At 42.7% G+C, this 18,033-nt stretch overlaps 2 protein-coding genes across 3 annotated transcripts in view; both read left to right on the forward strand.

The window, feature by feature from the left end:
* The window catches only part of TAMM41 (TAM41 mitochondrial translocator assembly and maintenance homolog), a 182,923-nt gene that overhangs the window by 138,204 nt on the left and 26,686 nt on the right, over positions 1-18,033 (forward strand). The window lies entirely within an intron of this gene.
* Positions 1-18,033, forward strand: part of VGLL4 (vestigial like family member 4) — a 164,357-nt gene that overhangs the window by 84,931 nt on the left and 61,393 nt on the right. The window contains exon 1 of one of the 2 annotated variants that reach the window (XM_043519119.1): positions 6,932-7,619. The exons of the other annotated variant lie outside the window; for it this stretch is intronic. Within the exon in view, the coding sequence (XP_043375054.1) occupies positions 7,538-7,619 (82 nt within the window). The 5' untranslated portion in view covers positions 6,932-7,537. Of the gene's footprint in view, positions 1-6,931; positions 7,620-18,033 lie in introns of those variants that run through there. 2 annotated transcript variants of the gene reach the window in all.

Below are 18,033 nucleotides of genomic sequence, written 5' to 3' on the forward strand. Positions count from 1 at the left end.
GTGTCCCGCTCCCACAATAATAATTCAGTTAGTCATATTTTATTTATGCAAGTTTCAGAGGCATGGCTGTTGAAACAGCTATGAGGAAGGAACTTCTGTAGTCTCATGGGAATGAAACCTGATGAGTTATGTCTTAATTTTGCATATTTACTCAAACTATGATGTGTATATATAAATATATGCTCTCCTTTTTGATGAAATCTAAGTGTGAGTCAAAAGCTAGTTAATTTTAGCTGTAAAACAAGGTATGTCTAATACTCTGACTACAAACAGAAGCAGCTGTCAATGTTTATTGTTTTTCCTGCATCATCTTTTATTCTAAATATCAGTGCAGTATTCTCTTCTGTGTATAGTATGAAGAGAGGTGGTAAAATCATAAGTGATTCTTGACAGCGAGGATTTCTCATTTATTTGCCTTTAATTTCTTGTGATCAAAAAATAGAGTTGCAAACAAGTCAGTTTGACTCCCTGAGATTTGTAATGGGTTGCTTCTCGTTTTCTTTAAAGTCCTGGCTGTTGAAAGTTGCACTATCGAACATACCTCACAAAGAATTTGTGCATAGTATGCCACTCCCAGCTGTGATCACATTTCACAAACTAAACAGACCAAGAAAATACATGAATGAGCAAATAGCCAAGGAAAAGTTTGAGTTTTGCAGGAAGTGCTGTTGTTGATGATAACTTTTGCTACTCCTTCTGAATTAGTATGGTAACAATGCTTTGGCCTGGTGCAAGTTGCGAGAAGTGAGTCATCTTTAGGATAAAATAAAATAATCTCCCAATCCCTCACTGTCCTAATCACTTACAGTCATTCAAGTTCCCAAAGTGCTTTTCATAAGCATAAGTACTGATCTCTTGGCCAAATTCCAACTTGGATAATTACTTCACTAACTGACTGAAGTTGATATCAGTTTTACATACAATCACTTCTGTCATGCAGCTGTCTCTAGAGTGGAATGTAGCAGGTGTTAAACAGCACACAGGAACACTATACAGCATTTTAGGATAGGAAGTGAAGAACGGTATCCTATCTAATAGCAATTAGACAGAATATAATTATCCACATTAGCATTTATCTGGCACATAAGGGTTATGCCACCCTCAGTTAGTACCTTTTTCTTTATGATGATGGTGAGAGCAATTGGACAGGAGCACATTCTGCTAATAGGCACAAGAGGAATGTTCAAAAGGAAGTTAGATGTCACACAGTAGAAAGATGTACACCATTTGTCTGAGGTCCCTTCCAGCTCCTATGTAAATTTAAAAAGTAGTGTCTTTTTCTTTCTCTTTCTGTTTTTTTTCCCCTGCCTACACATACCCTCATCATTACTATAACACTATCAATAATGTTCCTATCAGACTTTAAAACCACTCGAGCTGAGCTTGGGTTCACCATGCAATAATTACATGTTTATAACAGGGGTAGTCAATTTATTTTTTGTTAAGGTCCACATTTATTGGTCAAGGTATAATCAAGGATAGACTCCAGAGAACATCATAACAAAACAACAATAATGATGATAAGATTTTGGGGTCCATTCAAAAGTGTCTGGTTGTCCAGTTTTGGCCTGTGGTTCGCCTATTGGCTACCCCAGTTTATGAGAAAGCATTTTAGTGTGTGTGCTCTTACTTTAGATGGAACTAATGTTTAAAGACACTAATTTCTTTTTCTTCTCATCATGTCACTATCTAATTGTGCAGTTCCATAACTTAGCATGTTTTGACTTTTTTAAAGTTTAACCTTAACTCTGAATTTCCTGGATTTGTAATGCTTGTTGTTGGAATAATTATATCCTTCCATATGATTAAATTTTGTTCCATTTTAAAAAAAATTACTTAAATTAGAATTCCTGTTTGCTTTTTGCCTTAAGCATATATTTTTATTTTTATTGGGCTACGTTTTAATTTAGATTGTTTAATACAGTCGGGTATGTGGAGAAGGAAATACAGTCTATTAGTTTCAGATACATTATCACCTAGAAGCTATCAACTAGTATTTATTCAGTAATTAATTTTAATTGGATGTGGAGAAAAAAGTTAAATCTGTTCCTGAGCAGTAGTCATGCTTTGTGCCCCTGCTTCTCACCTTGAGAGCGAACAAGGTACTCCTTGGGGAATTCTGTGCCACTGCGTGTGTGCATATTTCATGGGCCATGCATTTTTTCCCCCCAGAAAATAGCTTCTGTTGAAAAGTTGCTGCAGTTCCGCCTTTTGCCCACCGGGTCAGCGTGGCACTAGAATAGAACAGCAGCTCCCAGCAGAAAATAACATCTGAAGTTCCGCCTTGTGCCCACCAGGATAGCCACTCTTAGGTCTGTAATCGAGTAACCAGAGAGATTGTCCGTTGCCAACTCTGTCCACATATCTATTCAGGGGATACCATCATAGGGCCTAATCACATCAGCCACACTATCAGAGGCTCCTTCACCTGCGCATCTACCAATGTGATATATGCCATCATGTGCCAGCAATGCCCCTTTGCCATGTACATTGGCCAAATTGGACAGTCTCTACGTAAAAGAATGAATGGGCACAAATCAGACGTCAAGAATTATAACATTCAAAAACCAGTTGGAGAACACTTCAATCTCTCTGGTCACTCGATTACAGACCTAAGAGTGGCTATCCTTCAACAAAAAAGCTTCAAAAACAGACTCCAACGAGAGACTGCTGAATTGGAATTAATTTGCAAACTGGATACAATTAACTTAGGCTTGAATAGAGACTGGGAATGGATGAGTCATTACACAAAGTAAAACTATTTCCCCATGGTATTTCTCCCCCCCACCCCACCCCCCACTGTTCCTCTGATATTCTTGTTAACTGCTGGAATTAGCCTACCTTGCTTGTCACCATGAAAGGTTTTCCTCCTTCCCCCCCCCCCCCTGCTGGTGATGGCTTATCTTAAGTGAGCACTCTCCTTACAGTGTGTATGATAAACCCATTGTTTCATGTTCTCTGTGTGTGTATATAAATCTCTCCTCTGTTTTTTCCACCAGATGCATCCGATGAAGTGAGCTGTAGCTCACGAAAGCTTATGCTCTAATAAATTTGTTAGTCTCTAAGGTGCCACAAGTACTCCTTTTCTTTTTGCGAATACAGACTAACACGGCTGCTACTCTGAAACCTAGCATTACTGATGAAAATGTGTGTGCAGTTTTTCACTATTACCTCCAGGGGATGCTGTTGTACTAAAAGTTTGTGTGTGGAAAATAAATATATAATGGCTTGTTTTACAAAAGAAAAGTATTTTGTGGTGTCATAGTAAGTTGTATAGCTCACATGTAATGCAGGGTATATAGAACTTAATGGTACTTACAAGTGTTATAACTTTTAAACAGTGATATTAATCCATAAATAACAAAACTCATGGAATATGCTATTAGCAATGTTTGCTTTTCCATATACTTGGCATATAACCTGGTGACATATATTTGCCATTCATTACATTTCAACCTGAGCTATTTCAAATTGGTAAAATGCTCAGTTAATCATGTATAAGACTGTTGGGAAGTCTTTCCTTGAAAGAGTGCATTGAGCACATTACAGGGAAGTAAAGTCTAGGAATGCTTAGTATTAGTACCCACAATGCCTGAGCATGTAGGGATTTTAGGGATAATGTAGGGCATGATTGATTGTCTCATATTTGCATCAAGAATTTTTTTTCTTCCTGTCCCTTCACTAGGAATGCATTTCTTTTTATAATATATATAACTTTTGGTACCAAGCTATTATTTAACTGGAAGATGTGACAGATGTTAGTCACTTTGCTTAATGTAGTACTAGAAGGTGTTTGGGTACTTCAGTGATGAGTGCAGTATGAGAACCTTTATAGAATAAAATAGAACACTAGCTTCCCCCTCTTCCAGCACTCCAAACAGCAGTTCAAATATTATATGTTGGAATATGCCAATACTTATCTTTTCTCCCATAGAACTAGCTTGTAGTAAAGGAATTTCAGGAATGCTCTTGCTACTATAGTTGCACGTAGTGTAAATACTTTCCTTAATTCTCAAAGTGGTGGTGTCCCTGTTCTATGAAATTTACACTTTAGGCTGGAGATACTTGCCTCTCCTTTGTCAGTGTTGTAACTGTACAGTCTTTACCTCTACATTTACATATGTGAGGAGTAGCCTTTTTTTCCCTGTTATCCTGTTGTTGCAATATTTATTAAAACACTGTTTTGCTTTTAGTAAATGAACATGCACTGAAAGACAGTAATGCACCAGTGTAGCTCCTAGTTGAAGTGGGACTCAAGGTTTACTTCAAAGTTCTGGCTTTTGCATCAGAGAGGGTAGCCCCTACAGTGTTTGAGTAAAGATTCCAGCCTATTTCCCTTTAAACTTAAAAATGTAATTTTCTTAATTTAAAAATTTCCCCTTTTTGAAAGTACCTTATGCTATTTTTAGCCCGTAGGTAGGTGGGTGCAGCTTTAACTGTCTCAAATTCTGGGAGCCAAAAAACATCATGGTAAACTTTGATTAGCAAATCATTTTTGTTTATTATACAAGAAAGTGGTTACTTGAACATTAAGTATCTGTGTATGTTTTTGTGCCATGCTCATCAACATGGTCTCTGAGATCCCTAATTCTTTTAATATAGAGAGAGTCCATCTGTTTTTCTTAATAGTGATCCATATAAAAGGAAGAGCTTTTACATTTCATCTTCCCAATGAAATAAGATTTCTTTTCACTAACTTGTTTTCTGTTGCATTGTTCTTAGGATCACTTTAGTGGTGTGCCTCTTCAGTTCAGATGGCATACCAGGAGGGATTTACAGCACTGCTTTTCCTATTCCAAGTAAAATAAGTTTTGGAAAGTAAATTGAGTTCACTTGTATGGAATCCTAAATTAAATTGTCTAACCTCAGTGGAACAATAATTCCTTGGGGTTTATATTGTGCTCTCTTCCAAGTGCTTTGGCAGAATGTCACTCTATGGAACACTCCTTTATGACAAGTGCCTGCCCTAGAGTTGCCACCTTTTTCGACTGGACTTTTCAATTAAAAACCAGACATCTGGCAACCCTCAATGGCACCCGGACACCGAAGCCAAAAAGTGGACTGTCCAGGTAAAACTCGGTTGGGAGGCAACCCTAGTCTGCCCCTTTGACACAAGGGGGGGAGATTTTCTAAGGCACAAATTGAAGTTATACACCTGACTTCTGTTGAAAAGCAGTGAGAGTTGGGCTCCCTCCAGGGAAGCTAAGGCAGAGAAGTGAAGTGAAATTGCCCAAGACCACAGAGGGAATGTGTACCAGAGGTAGGATTAGAACTCATACTGAAAATCAAGATCAAGCGAGCTTTTGCCCTTCTGCTCCACGGGAGGTTTCTGTCCTCCCTGAGCTCGCCTTAGGACACCTGCGTTACGGTTTGACAGGTGTACCGCCCCAGTCAAACTCCCCACCTGACGCTGTCCCCGGAGCGGGTCGCGCCCGGCACGCGCCGGGCGCTTGGAGCCAGGAGCGAGAGCCCCTCAGGGCTCGCCCCCCCGCCTCACCGGGTAAGTGAAAAAACGATTTATGGGTATAAACTGGCCACCAGGAAGTTTAGACTTGAAATCAGACGAAGGTTTTTAACCATCAGAGGAGTGAAGTTTTGGAATAGCCTTCCAAGGGAAGCAGTGGGGGCAAAAGATCTATCTGGCTTTAAGATTCTACTCGATAAGTTTATGGAGGAGATGGTATGATGGGATAATGGGATTTTGGTAAGTAATTGATCTTTAAATATTCAGGGTAAATAGGCCAAATCCCCTGAGATGGGATATTAGATGGATGGGATCTGAGTTACTATAGAAAATTCTTTCCTGGGTATCTGGCTGGTGAATCTTGCCCATATGCTCAGGGTTTAGCTGATTGCCATATTTGGGGTCGGGAAGGAATTTTCCTCCAGGGCAGATTGGAGAGGCCCTGGAGGTTTTTCGCCTTCCTCTGTAGTATGGGGCATGGTTGACTTGAGGGAGGCTTCTCTGCTCCTTGAAGTCTTTGAACCATGATTTAAGGACTTCAATAGCTCAGACATGGGTGAGGTTTTTCATAGGAGTGGGTGGGTGAGATTCTGTGGCCTGCGCTGTGCAGGAGGTCGGACTAGATGATCAGAATGGTCCCTTCTGACCTTAGTATCTATGAATCTATGAATCTATAACTCCATAAGTTATGTGTTTACTTTAGACCATGCTTCTGTACTGGCATTGCTTTGTCGTTCAAATTAGATTTCAGGTGTTGATCTACTGCAGGAGACACCAATTGATACCCATTAGGTTGACATACCATAGCAGCACTGATACACATGGTCTGCCTCTTGTGGTGATCTATATACATCTGTATAAATTAGAAATCTTTAAGATCAAGGTTCGAACTGCAGCAAAACAAGCCACATCCTGAGATGAGAAAAACTGTTGTAAAAATCCCCTTCATTTCTGTCATTTATACCAGAGTTTGAACAATGAATTCTCCAGGCACTAAAAAGCCATAACCTGAAATGTTTAACTACTGACATCCCTTAGAGATTTAAAATGTACCGGTAGACTAAACTGTAGTATAAAGCTGTGTGTGCATATCCACCAGCACTATTCAAAGAGTTGATATGGTGGTTTGGTTGTAATTCTCATTCTTCCATCCTGGAGCCATTAAAACTCCATTTTGTTAATTCGCTGAAAAATAATAAGATTTTAACATTAACGACACCTATTACAATATGTTGAAACCAGATCAAATAGGAACTGCAAACATTTTGATGATCAAGTACATATAAGTGTCAGCTGTGTATCTTGAATTAAAGTTGGAGGATGGGGGAGAATTTAAAATAAAAGTTTAACCTAGGTTCTGTCACTTGGAAAGTGAAGCCTGCCTTCAGGTTTAGATTGGTAGACTTCTTCCCAGTACTTGAAAAGAGACCTCTCTCTCTCTCTCTCTCTCTGATCCCTCCTTTCAGTTTTGCAGTGGTAGCACTGCTTCCTGTCAAGAGCAACTCTGACATGGTCCTTCTGTAAAGACTCTCCACCTCCTCCTCCTCGTTTCTTTCAAACACTCAATACATTTAGAGACTGATCTTGTGCAGAAAATATCCCTGACATTTGAAGAGCTCCAGGGATTCAGTGAGCATGCTCAGTGCTCTCTGCCTGATAGAAAGAGGAAGCTAGTTTACATACGACTCATACCAAGCATAGCCTGCATGTCAGTGCAGTTAACTTGCAGCGGGCTGTGAGGAGAACTAGCTTGTCTTTGTCCTAGGACATTTCTCTAATTTTTCCCCCACTCTTAAATATCCAGAAAGATTTGCAAAGTTTTTTTTTAAATGGTTTTCTTTGTAGGTGTGGGACAAAATACACTCTAAACTCAGTCTCTGAAATCCTGGAAAGGTTCCTCCCTTCCCATCCAACTTTCCTTAATATACTTTATTTTGATTAATCAAAGGCTGGGCCTTGAGCTTGTGAAGTTTAGAAAAGAGCCAGGAGCTAGTCAGGCAGCGTTTGTCCCGCGTCCTTCTCCCTGTTTCTGGGCAAAAGCAAAGAAGCTGGTCTTTTTTGTTAGCCCGATAAATGCTATTTATGAAGATGGACCTGTTGAACTACCAATACTTGGACAAGATGAACAACAATATTAGCATGCTGTGCTATGAAGGTAATTGTTTCATTTTGCAAAATTCATTTTTATGGGGTGTGGGGTGTTTTTGTTGTTTTCAGTGTGAATTCTCTCTCCCTTCTATTTATAGTTGTTACAAGGTACTGTGCATTTTGTACTGTCTACAGGTTTAATGGGATTTGTGAAATGGAAGTTGAATTCTTTTTAAAGGAAATTTTACTGTTCAATATTAATATGAAGTGTAGGTTGTCTCCTCCCCCCCTCCCCCCCCCCCGCAAGCAAAGATGGTACTGGTTGAAGTACTTTAAAGCAGCAATACCTGGATAACTTTTTGCCAGTGTTAATGTAGTTGTAAAGGAAACATTTTAAAGTCACTTTACAATATGGTGTATGAGTTAATTTGTAATGTACATTGTGTATGTGTAATCTACATCATTACATGTAAATAGATGTATACGCTTAAACACATAGTGTAGATGTATTTGGACAATGAGACTTAGAAGAAGTTTTTGTTTTTAGTGTACATCCTGAACATTAATGAATTTTACTATTCAACTTTGGCAATTGAAGGGCACCCATACTACAGAGCACAGAGTAGCTCTTTGTTTGACTTCTCATTTCCTGCACAGCTCTGAGAAAGCCCTGACAGTGAAGGATGTCTCCCCCCTCACTCACACACAAACACACCTCCTCCCCAAAAAGCCCTCGACATAGTCCTGGTGGAAAGAATTACACAACACCCTGGAAAACGTAAACTTTTTTTCTTCACGGTGCTCTGAGTTTTCTTATTTGTGTCCAGCTGATGTAGGTCCGCAGTTACTTCTGAGACTGTAGGTAATAGTAGCCCTGTTTTGAAGGTGCCTTACTTTAGGGGCGGCTTCTTCATCTAGTTGAGGGGGGAGGGGAATCAGCTTCTTCATCTAGTTGAGCTTTTTATCTACGTGCAGTTTGAAGAAGTGGCAATGGCCTGGATTTGAGTGGAAAGAAAGGCACCACTGAGCTAATTCAGCTTGGCAGGAGGGCAAGTTTTCCTGTAGCCACATACAAACATTGCAGAAGTCTCTCTTCTAATTCAGCAGCAACATTTTCCACGTTCATTTGGAAAGTAAATTTGCTATAGTTGTCAGGGAAGAAGCAGTAAGTAATGTATAGATTTGATCAAGAGCTAACCACTCACATGCTTTAATAAAAGGCTAATCCAAAAATCAGGAAGCTCACTCTAGAAATAGATCTTCCCCTTCCCCCCTCTGTTTTAAGTCAGAAAGACCACATTTCAAAGTGCCAGGGGGAGCAGAGAGGTTGCATGTAGAACTATTAATGCTTCCAGAGGGAGGGGGAGGTTCCATTTGAATAGAGTCAAAGATCTTATGTAGAAATGTACTTAATTATTTCCGCAGCAGATTTATCAGACTTGCCAGTCAGTATTGAACAATATGGTGCAGATTGTGCATGACCAATCAGACTTTCATGCTCTTTCCCATGATGCTGTTTATTTTTTGAAACTTTGTGAGTGCAAGAGTGATTGGATAAAGGAATGCTGCAAATCTTTTTTTGTTAATCTCATCATTGTCCTGCATTAACAATCAAATGCTTTATTATGATGTGACTGTTGGCTCCTGATGAAAAATGGCAAACATTATAAATAGAATTTTTGCTTACTTGATGGATTTTTTGAGGGTTTTGCTGACTAGAGGGAAAAAGTTTTGTTGCTTTGGGTCTTATTAGTTTCAATCAATTGTATTTATTACCCAATATTTATAGAAGTTGCTTACCAGACGTTTTCCCATCTTTTTTTGGACAGATCATACTTTTAATAATTTGAAAGCAAAAGCACAGCTCAAGGAACACACACTAATACAATATAGCAGCTTTTGTTTAGTTTAAACATCTGTTGCAATTTTCCTTATTATGGTAGTTATTATTTTTAACACTAAAATAAACATGTAAGAAATGAAAAAAGCAAAAGCAAAACTTGAGCAGTGTTTATAGTGAGGTGTTTATATCCAAGTGGTTTAAAAAGTATAAACACTGATCACATCTGCACTGAGCTCTGAAGGGTGTTTTTAGAGATGTCTGCAGATCTGCCATGCCAATGCCAAAGTATTTATTTTACAGGGGAGTTGTGTCAGCAATGATGGATCTTGTCTTTTCAAAATCACCGCTGCAGTAATATGTATACTTGAGAACAAAGTGTTTTTCAGATTCAAGTAATTAGTCTTTATTTAGGATCATACTTGAACTACTTACACATACACAGTCTCCTGAAAAGTACTTTTGCAGATGTAAGATAAGATACAAATGCACTTTAGATTATTAGATCTATATAATAGGTTGGGATTTTCAAAACTGATGGAGAAAATTAGGTGCCTACATCCTATTGGCAAAAAGAAAAGGAGTACTTGTGGCACCTTAGAGACTAACAAATTTATTTGAGCATAAGCTTTCGTGAGCTACAGCTCACTTCTGTAGCTCACGAAAGCTTATGCTCAAATAAATCTGTTAGTCTCTAAGGTGCCACAAGTACTCCTTTTCTTTTTGAGAATACAGACTAACACAGCTGCTACTCTGAAATGCATCCTATTGGAATTCAGTGGGAAGTGGGTGCCTTTACTCCCTGAAGCTCTTTTGGAAATGGCAGCATGTTGCTGCTTTTCCTGAGTAGCTGCCTCAACTGTCCCTTTCAAATAAAATAGTATAATGCTGAATTTATCCATTTCATTTGCTGTCTCAGTCATTATTAAAAGAACAATGTTGTTTGCCCCCACTTATTGAGGCAATTCATGGACTGGTGAAATGTGGGCATTGTTATCATTGGAGAGGATTTGCCCATTTTCCTCTTCGTTGGTAATTTCGCTTTTAGCACAAACAAGCCAATACAATGTAGTGACTGGCCATGGATCTGCAGGCGCAAAACCCTGGATTTTAATGCATGTTCCATGGATGTATTGGTGATAGGATCAGGCCCTTCAGAAATAAAAGCAGGTTCTTTCCCCAACAAGGATGTCTTAGGTCAGCCCTGTGGCTCAGCACAGTGTATTATGCTGATGTAGAGGACTATAATTTGGACCCCAAGTTTAGTCTCTGTTTTCCTTGCCCAGAAAACTGGCATCCACAACTTTCAGATGGCTAAGTAGTGCCAGTATTCTGGTGGTGCTTAATGACTAGTGGATGAGAGCAGCCCTACAGAGGGGTCTCATTTTGTCCTTACCCAGCACTCTGTCATTTTTTGTCTTCTTTCTTCTTTGGCTATCCCTCAATGTGTGGATGATGTCTGCCAGGGGGGTTCATTGATGGGTTTTTAAGTGGCTGAGGAGCCCAATTTGTGCCCTGCAGATTTTCTCACAGAAGTGACAGGTGTAATCTTGGAGAAGACGTAGTTGTTGGCTGGACTGTTGTGCCCTTTCTTTTCTCCTTTGTCGCTTCTCTGTCTGTTCTCTTCAACGTGAGCTGTGGTTTGGTGTATGGCGTGGCGCCACACTGTTCTGTTTCGCACTGTATCCTCCCAGTTTGTTGGGTTGATACCTCTCTTTTTAAGGTTTCAGAGTAGCAGCCGTGTTAGTCTGTATTCGCAAAAAGAAAAGAAGTACTTGTGGCACCTTAGAGACTAACAAATTTATTAGAGCATAAGCTTTCGTGAGCTACAGCTCACTTCAAATGCATCCGATGAAGTGAGCTGTAGCTCACGAAAGCTTATGCTCTAATAAATTTGTTAGTCTCTAAGGTGCCACAAGTACTCCTTTTCTCTTTTTAAGGTGTACTTTCAATTCGTCTTTGAAGCGCTTTTGCTGCCCTCCACGGCATTGTCATTGTCATACAGTCATGAATAGGGGAATATTTTGGCTGGCAGTGTGTTCTAGCTAGTCTATTGGTTAGGGAGATCTTAGAGAGAAATTGGGTTGCCTGCCATAAACCAAAGCAAAACAGGTAAATCTTTGGTCTCTGAGTTGCTTATGTCACAGGTGTTCCTAACTGTGAGCCATTCTACTATGTGATGAAGGTGAGAATGATGAAAGCCAAAGAAGGAAGCTAATGCCCTGTCTATGCTGGCAAGTTTCTGCGCAGTAAAGCAGGTTTCTGTGCTGTAACTCCTGAGGTGTACACACTGCCAAGCCACTTAGTACGCAGCAACTGCACAGTTGTAGCGATTTAAAAAACCCATCCCAACAAGAGGCATACGGCTTTCTGCCCCAGGGCTACAGTGCTGCGGTGCCAGTGTAGGCATTGTGGTCGAGTACAGTGCTGCGATTGGCCTCTGGAAGGTGTCCCACAATGCCTGTTCTCAACTCTCTGGTCATTGGTTTGAACTCTACTGCCCGACTGTCATCCCCACCCCGTACATTCCATTGTTTGCTCGGTGGTGCGTGCAGTGGTCTCAACGCATCTTTCCAGTTGGCCGTGCCTTCTCCATGCACCATGATCCCCCGCTTGGATATATGCCGAGCTGCTGGACCTCATCAGCATTTGGGGAGAGGAGGCTGTCCAGTCCCAGCTGTGCTCCAGCCATAGGAATTATGATACCTTCAGACAGATTTCATGATGCATGACAGAAAGGGGCCATGACTGGGACACATTGCAGTGCAGGGTCAAAGTGAAGGAGCTGCGGAATGCCCATCACAAGGCGCGGGAGGCAAACCGCTGCTCCAGTGCTGTGCCCATGAGCTGCTTATTCTATAAAGAGCTGGACACAATACTCGGCAGTGACCCCACCTCCACTGCAAAGGCCCCTGTGGATACTTCATTGGCTCGCTTGCCAGTCGAGGGTGGACTGAGCCAGGAGGAGGAAGTCTTGGACAAGGATGCGGAGGGAGAGGGGGATGGGGACCCAGAGGCAGAGGATGACTCAGAGGCCAGTGATGCATGCAGCCAGGATCTCTTTTCTACCCCAGAGGAGCATAGCCAGTCACAGCAGTCGGATCTTGGCGAAGTGCAAACAGGAGAGGAGGCCCTTGGTAAGTGCATCTGATTTTGGGAATCTCTGAAGTGAGTTGTTGGGGACAGGAGGGTTGCAGAAAGCAGGCTTGTCTCCCACCACATGCCTAGTCTGAGTGGCGGAAAAGGCTGTTGATTGACTCCCTCGCTTCACGGGAATCTCCCTCAGAGATCTCCAGGTTCTTCAGCAGAGCTGCTTTGTTTCTTGCCCCATTAATCGTAACTTTCCTGCGCCACTGTGCCATCATGGGGCGGGTGGGAGAGGACTATTGCTGCACACTGGCAAGCCACATAGGGGCCAGGGTGGAAGCCACAGGCTTGGAGGAGACCTTCCCCTGATTCCTTGCTCATCCTCAGCAGCGAGATATCTTCCATAATGATCACATCCTGTGGAAAGTGTGGGGGAAGGAATAATTATCAGGCCCCCCACTACAGTGCTGGCTCTCCCCTAGAGCCACGTGCCCAGTGTACAGGAGAGTCCAGGAAAAGTGATTTACCCTGCCCCTGTGGCTACTCACCATTTTGGGGGTCTTGTGGCTCATGTGTGCTTGCCGGGAATCAGCCAGTTAGTGACAGGTGTATGAGTAGTAGCTGTGTTTTAAAGCACCAAATCAGTGTTGTCTGTGTTGCAAACAATATTGCTTCCGTAAAATGTTGCATTTAAACTTCACCGAGATGACCTTGAGAGCCCAGCTTCTTTCTTTATTGGCAGCAGAATGACTGCGCAGAATTAGAAAGCGGCCAAGAAGAACTAAGGAGGACTTTCTGCGTGAGGTTATGAGGCACTCAGCTGCTGAGAAACAGGAATTGAAGGAGTGGTGGGACACCGAGAAGAGGGACTGAAAGGAGAACGCGGCACACCAGAAAGAAGCCAGGGAGTGGCTCTTAAACATGGAGTGCCAAGCAGACACGCTTCCGGTGATACTAGCTCTTCAAACTGAGCAGCTCTGTGCCCGACCTCCCCTGCAGCTGCTGTCGCAAAACTCTTTCCCATGCGCCTCCCAGACACCACCAACACCTCCTGGCTCCAGTCTCTCCCCGCAGCATTCCACTCCTCCCTCCTCACAGTCCAGCAGTGTGGTCTCCCACTACCCACTGCACTCAAGACCCATCCCTCTGTAGCTTGGCCCTGCTGAAGTCCAGCACCCGGTGCATCGTACTCCAAAGGAAAAAGTTGGATATGATCCCTTGCCATACATAAATCTTTAGCCATCCTGGGACCCCTCCTCCTCCTGGTACCTTCCCTTCTTTCATCCCCCTCCCTGCTGATGTATTTTTTTCTTTTGACTCTCTCCTCTGGTTGTTATCTTTTAATAAAAGAATTATGTTGGTTTGAAAGTAATCTTTATTCTATTAATTGAAAGCAAAAAGAGCACTGCAAAGTAACATAGAATTATGTTAAACCCCATTCTTGCATCATATGCACCAATCACCTCCTAGCATTACAAGCACTGCAGTCCCAAGCATGGCAACAAATACTATGGCTTTCAGCTTCAAATTGCTGCCTCAAGGCATCCCTGATCCTTATGGCCTCACACTGTGCCTCTCTAACAGTCCTGGTCTCTGGCTGTTCAAACTCCGCCTCCAGGCGCTGAGCCTTTGCCGTCCAGCCCTGAGTGAAGCTTTCACCCTTCCCTTCACAGATATTATGAAGCGTACAGCACGCGGCTATAAGTATAGGAATATTCTCATCAGCCAGGTCCAGCTTCCCATACAGGCATCGCCCGCGGGCTTTTAAATGGCTAAAAGCACACTCAACAGTCATTCTGCACTTGCTCAGCCTGTTGTTGAACCACTCCTTGCTGCTGTCAAGTTGCCCCAAGTGTGGCTTCATAAGCCATGGCATTAAGGGGTAGGCGGGGTCTCCAAGGATCACGATGGGCATTTCAACTTCCCCTACGGTGATCTTCTGGTCTGGGAAGAAACTCCCTGCTTGCAGCTTCTTGAATAGGCCAGTGTTCCAAAAGATGCATGCGTCATGCACCTTTCCAGACCAGCCTGTGTTAATGTCTGTGAAATGCCCATGGTAATCCACAAGCGCCTGGAGAACCATTGAGAAATATCCCTTGCGATTAATGTACTCAGTGGCTAGGTGGTCTGGTCCAGAATTGGAAAATGCATGCCATCTATCACCCCTCCGCAGTTAGGAAAACCCATTTGTGCAAAGCCATCCACAATGTCATGCACGTTGCCCAGAGTCACGGTCTTTCAGAGCAGGATGTGATTAATGGCCTTGCACACTTCCATCAACACAAGTCCAATGGTCGACTTCCCCACTCCAAACTGGTTAGCAACCGATGGATAGCTGTCTGGAGTAGCCAGCTTCCACAGTGCAATCACCAAGCACTTTTCCAGCGATAGGGCAACTTTCAATCTCATGTCCTTGCATCACAGGACTGGGACGAGCTCATCACACAGTCCCATGAATCACAGGTTTCAGAGTAGCAGCCGTGTTAGTCTGTATTCGCAAAAAGAAAAGGAGTACTTGTGGCACCTTAGAGACTAACAAATTTATTAGAGCATAAGCTTTCGTGAGCTACAGCTCACTTCATCGGATGCATTTGGTGGAAAAAACAGAGGAGAGATTTATATACACACACACAGAGAACATGAAACAATGGGTTTATCATACACACTGTAAGGAGAGTGATCACTTAAGATAAGCCATCACCAGCAGCAGGGGGGGGAAAGGAGGAAAACCTTTCATGGTGACAAGCAGGTAGGCTAATTCCAGCAGTTAACAAGAATATCAGAGGAACAGTGGGGGGTGGGGTGGGAGGGAGAAATACCATGGGGAAATAGTTTTACTTTGTGTAATGACTCATCCATTCCCAGTCTCTATTCAAGCCTAAGTTAATTGTATCCAGTTTGCAAATTAATTCCAATTCAGCAGTCTCTCGTTGGAGTCTGTTTTTGAAGCTTTTTTGTTGAAGTATAGCCACTCTTAGGTCTGTGATCGAGTGACCAGAGAGATTGAAGTGTTCTCCAACTGGTTTTTGAATGTTATAATTCTTGACGTCTGATTTGTGTCCATTCATTCTTTTACGTAGAGACTGTCCATTTTGGCCAATGTACATGGCAGAGGGGCATTGCTGGCACATGATGGCATATATCACATTGGTAGATGCGCAGGTGAAGGAGCCTCTGATAGTGTGGCTGATGTGATTAGGCCCTATGATGGTATCCCCTGAATAGATATGTGGACAGAGTTGGCAACGGGCTTTGTTGCAAGGATAGGTTCCTGGGTTAGTGGTTCTGTTGTGTGGTGTGTGGTTGCTGGTGAGTATTTGCTTCAGATTGGGGGGCTGTCTGTAAGCAAGGACTGGTCTGTCTCCCAAGATCTGAGAGAGCGATGGCTCATCCTTCAGGATAGGTTGTAGATCCTTGATGATGCGTTGGAGGGGTTTTAGTTGGGGGCTGAAGGTGATGGCTAGTGGCGTTCTGTTGTTTTCTTTGTTGGGCCTGTCCTGTAGTAGGTGACTTCTGGGTACTCTTCTGGCTCTGTCAATCTGTTTCTTCACTTCAGCAGGTGGGTACTGTAGTTGTAGGAATGCATGATAGAGATCTTGTAGGTGTTTGTCTCTGTCTGAGGGGTTGGAGCAAATGCGGTTATATCGTAGCGCTTGGCTGTAGACAATGGATCGAGTGGTATGATCTGGATGAAAGCTAGAGGCATGTAGGTAGGAATAGCGGTCAGTAGGTTTCCGATATAGGGTGGTGTTTATGTGACCATCGCTTATTAGCACCGTAGTGTCCAGGAAGTGGATCTCTTGTGTGGACTGGTCCAGGCTGAGGTTGATGGTGGGATGGAAATTGTTGAAATCATGGTGGAATTCCTCAAGAGCTTCTTTTCCATGGGTCCAGATGATGAAGATGTCATCAATGTAGCGCAAGTAGAGTAGGGGCATTAGGGAACGAGAGCTGAGGAAGCGTTGTTCTAAGTCAGCCATAAAAATGTTGGCATACTGTGGGGCCATGCGGGTACCCATCGCAGTGCCGCTGATTTGAAGGTATACATTGTCTCCAAATGTGAAATAGTTATGGGTCAGGACAAAGTCACAAAGTTCTGCCACCAGGTTAGCCGTGACAGTATCGGGGATACTGTTCCTGACGGCTTGTAGTCCATCTTTGTGTGGAATGTTGGTGTAGAGGGCTTCTACATCCATAGTGGCTAGGATGGTGTTTTTAGGAAGATCACCAATGGACTGTAGTTTCCTCAGGAAATCGGTGGTGTCTCGAAGATAGCTGGGAGTGCTGGTAACGAAGGGCCTGAGGAGGGAGTCTACATAGCCAGACAATCCTGCTGTCAGGGTGCCATTGCCTGAGATGATGGGGCGTCCAGGATTTCCAGGTTTATGGATCTTGGGTAGCAGATAGAATACCCCAGGTCCTGGCTCCAGGGGTGTGTCTGTGCGGATTTGTTCTTGTGCTTTTTCAGGGAGTTTCTTGAGCAAATGCTGCCTAATCACATCAGCCACACTATCAGAGGCTCGTTCACCTGCGCATCTACCAATGTGATATATGCCATCATGTGCCAGCAATGCCCCTCTGCCATGTACATTGGCCAAACTGGACAGTCTCTACGTAAAAGAATGAATGGACACAAATCAGACGTCAAGAATTATAACATTCAAAAACCAGTTGGAGAACACTTCAATCTCTCTGGTCACTCGATCACAGACCTAAGAGTGGCTATACTTCAACAAAAAAGCTTCAAAAACAGACTCCAACGAGAGACTGCTGAATTGGAATTAATTTGCAAACTGGATACAATTAATTTAGGCTTGAATAGAGACTGGGAATGGATGAGTCATTACACAAAGTAAAACTATTTCCCCATGGTATTTCTCCCTCCCACCCCACCCCCCACTGTTCCTCTGATATTCTTGTTAACTGCTGGAATTAGCCTACCTGCTTGTCACCATGAAAGGTTTTCCTCCTTTCCCCCCCCTGCTGCTGGTGATGGCTTATCTTAAGTGATCACTCTCCTTACAGTGTGTATGATAAACCCATTGTTTCATGTTCTCTGTGTGTGTGTATATAAATCTCTCCTCTGTTTTTTCCACCAAATGCATCCGATGAAGTGAGCTGTAGCTCACGAAAGCTTATGCTCTAATAAATTTGTTAGTCTCTAAGGTGCCACAAGTACTCCTTTTCTTTTAGTCCCATGAATGTGACTTTCCTCATGCGAAAGTTCTGCAGCCACTGCTCGTCATCCGAGACTTGAATGATGATGTGATCCCTACATTTAGTGCTTGTTTCCCAAGCCCAAAAGCGGCATTCCACTGTGGTCAGCACTTCCATGAATGCCACAAGCAATCTCATATCGTAGCTACTACGTGCTGCAAGATCAATGTCGCACTCCTCTTGCCTTTGTAGTTTAAGGAATAACTCCTCTGCCACTTGTGATGTGTTGGTGAGAGTGAGCAGCATATTGGTCAACAGTGTGGGATCCATTCCTGCAGCCCAAAAAGGCAGGGTGCGCAGTACACAAACAGTTGAAAGATGACGTCAAATGTGGATG

Source organism: Dermochelys coriacea, chromosome 7 (assembly GCF_009764565.3).
Source record: "Dermochelys coriacea isolate rDerCor1 chromosome 7, rDerCor1.pri.v4, whole genome shotgun sequence".
NCBI classification, from domain to species: domain Eukaryota; kingdom Metazoa; phylum Chordata; order Testudines; family Dermochelyidae; genus Dermochelys; species Dermochelys coriacea.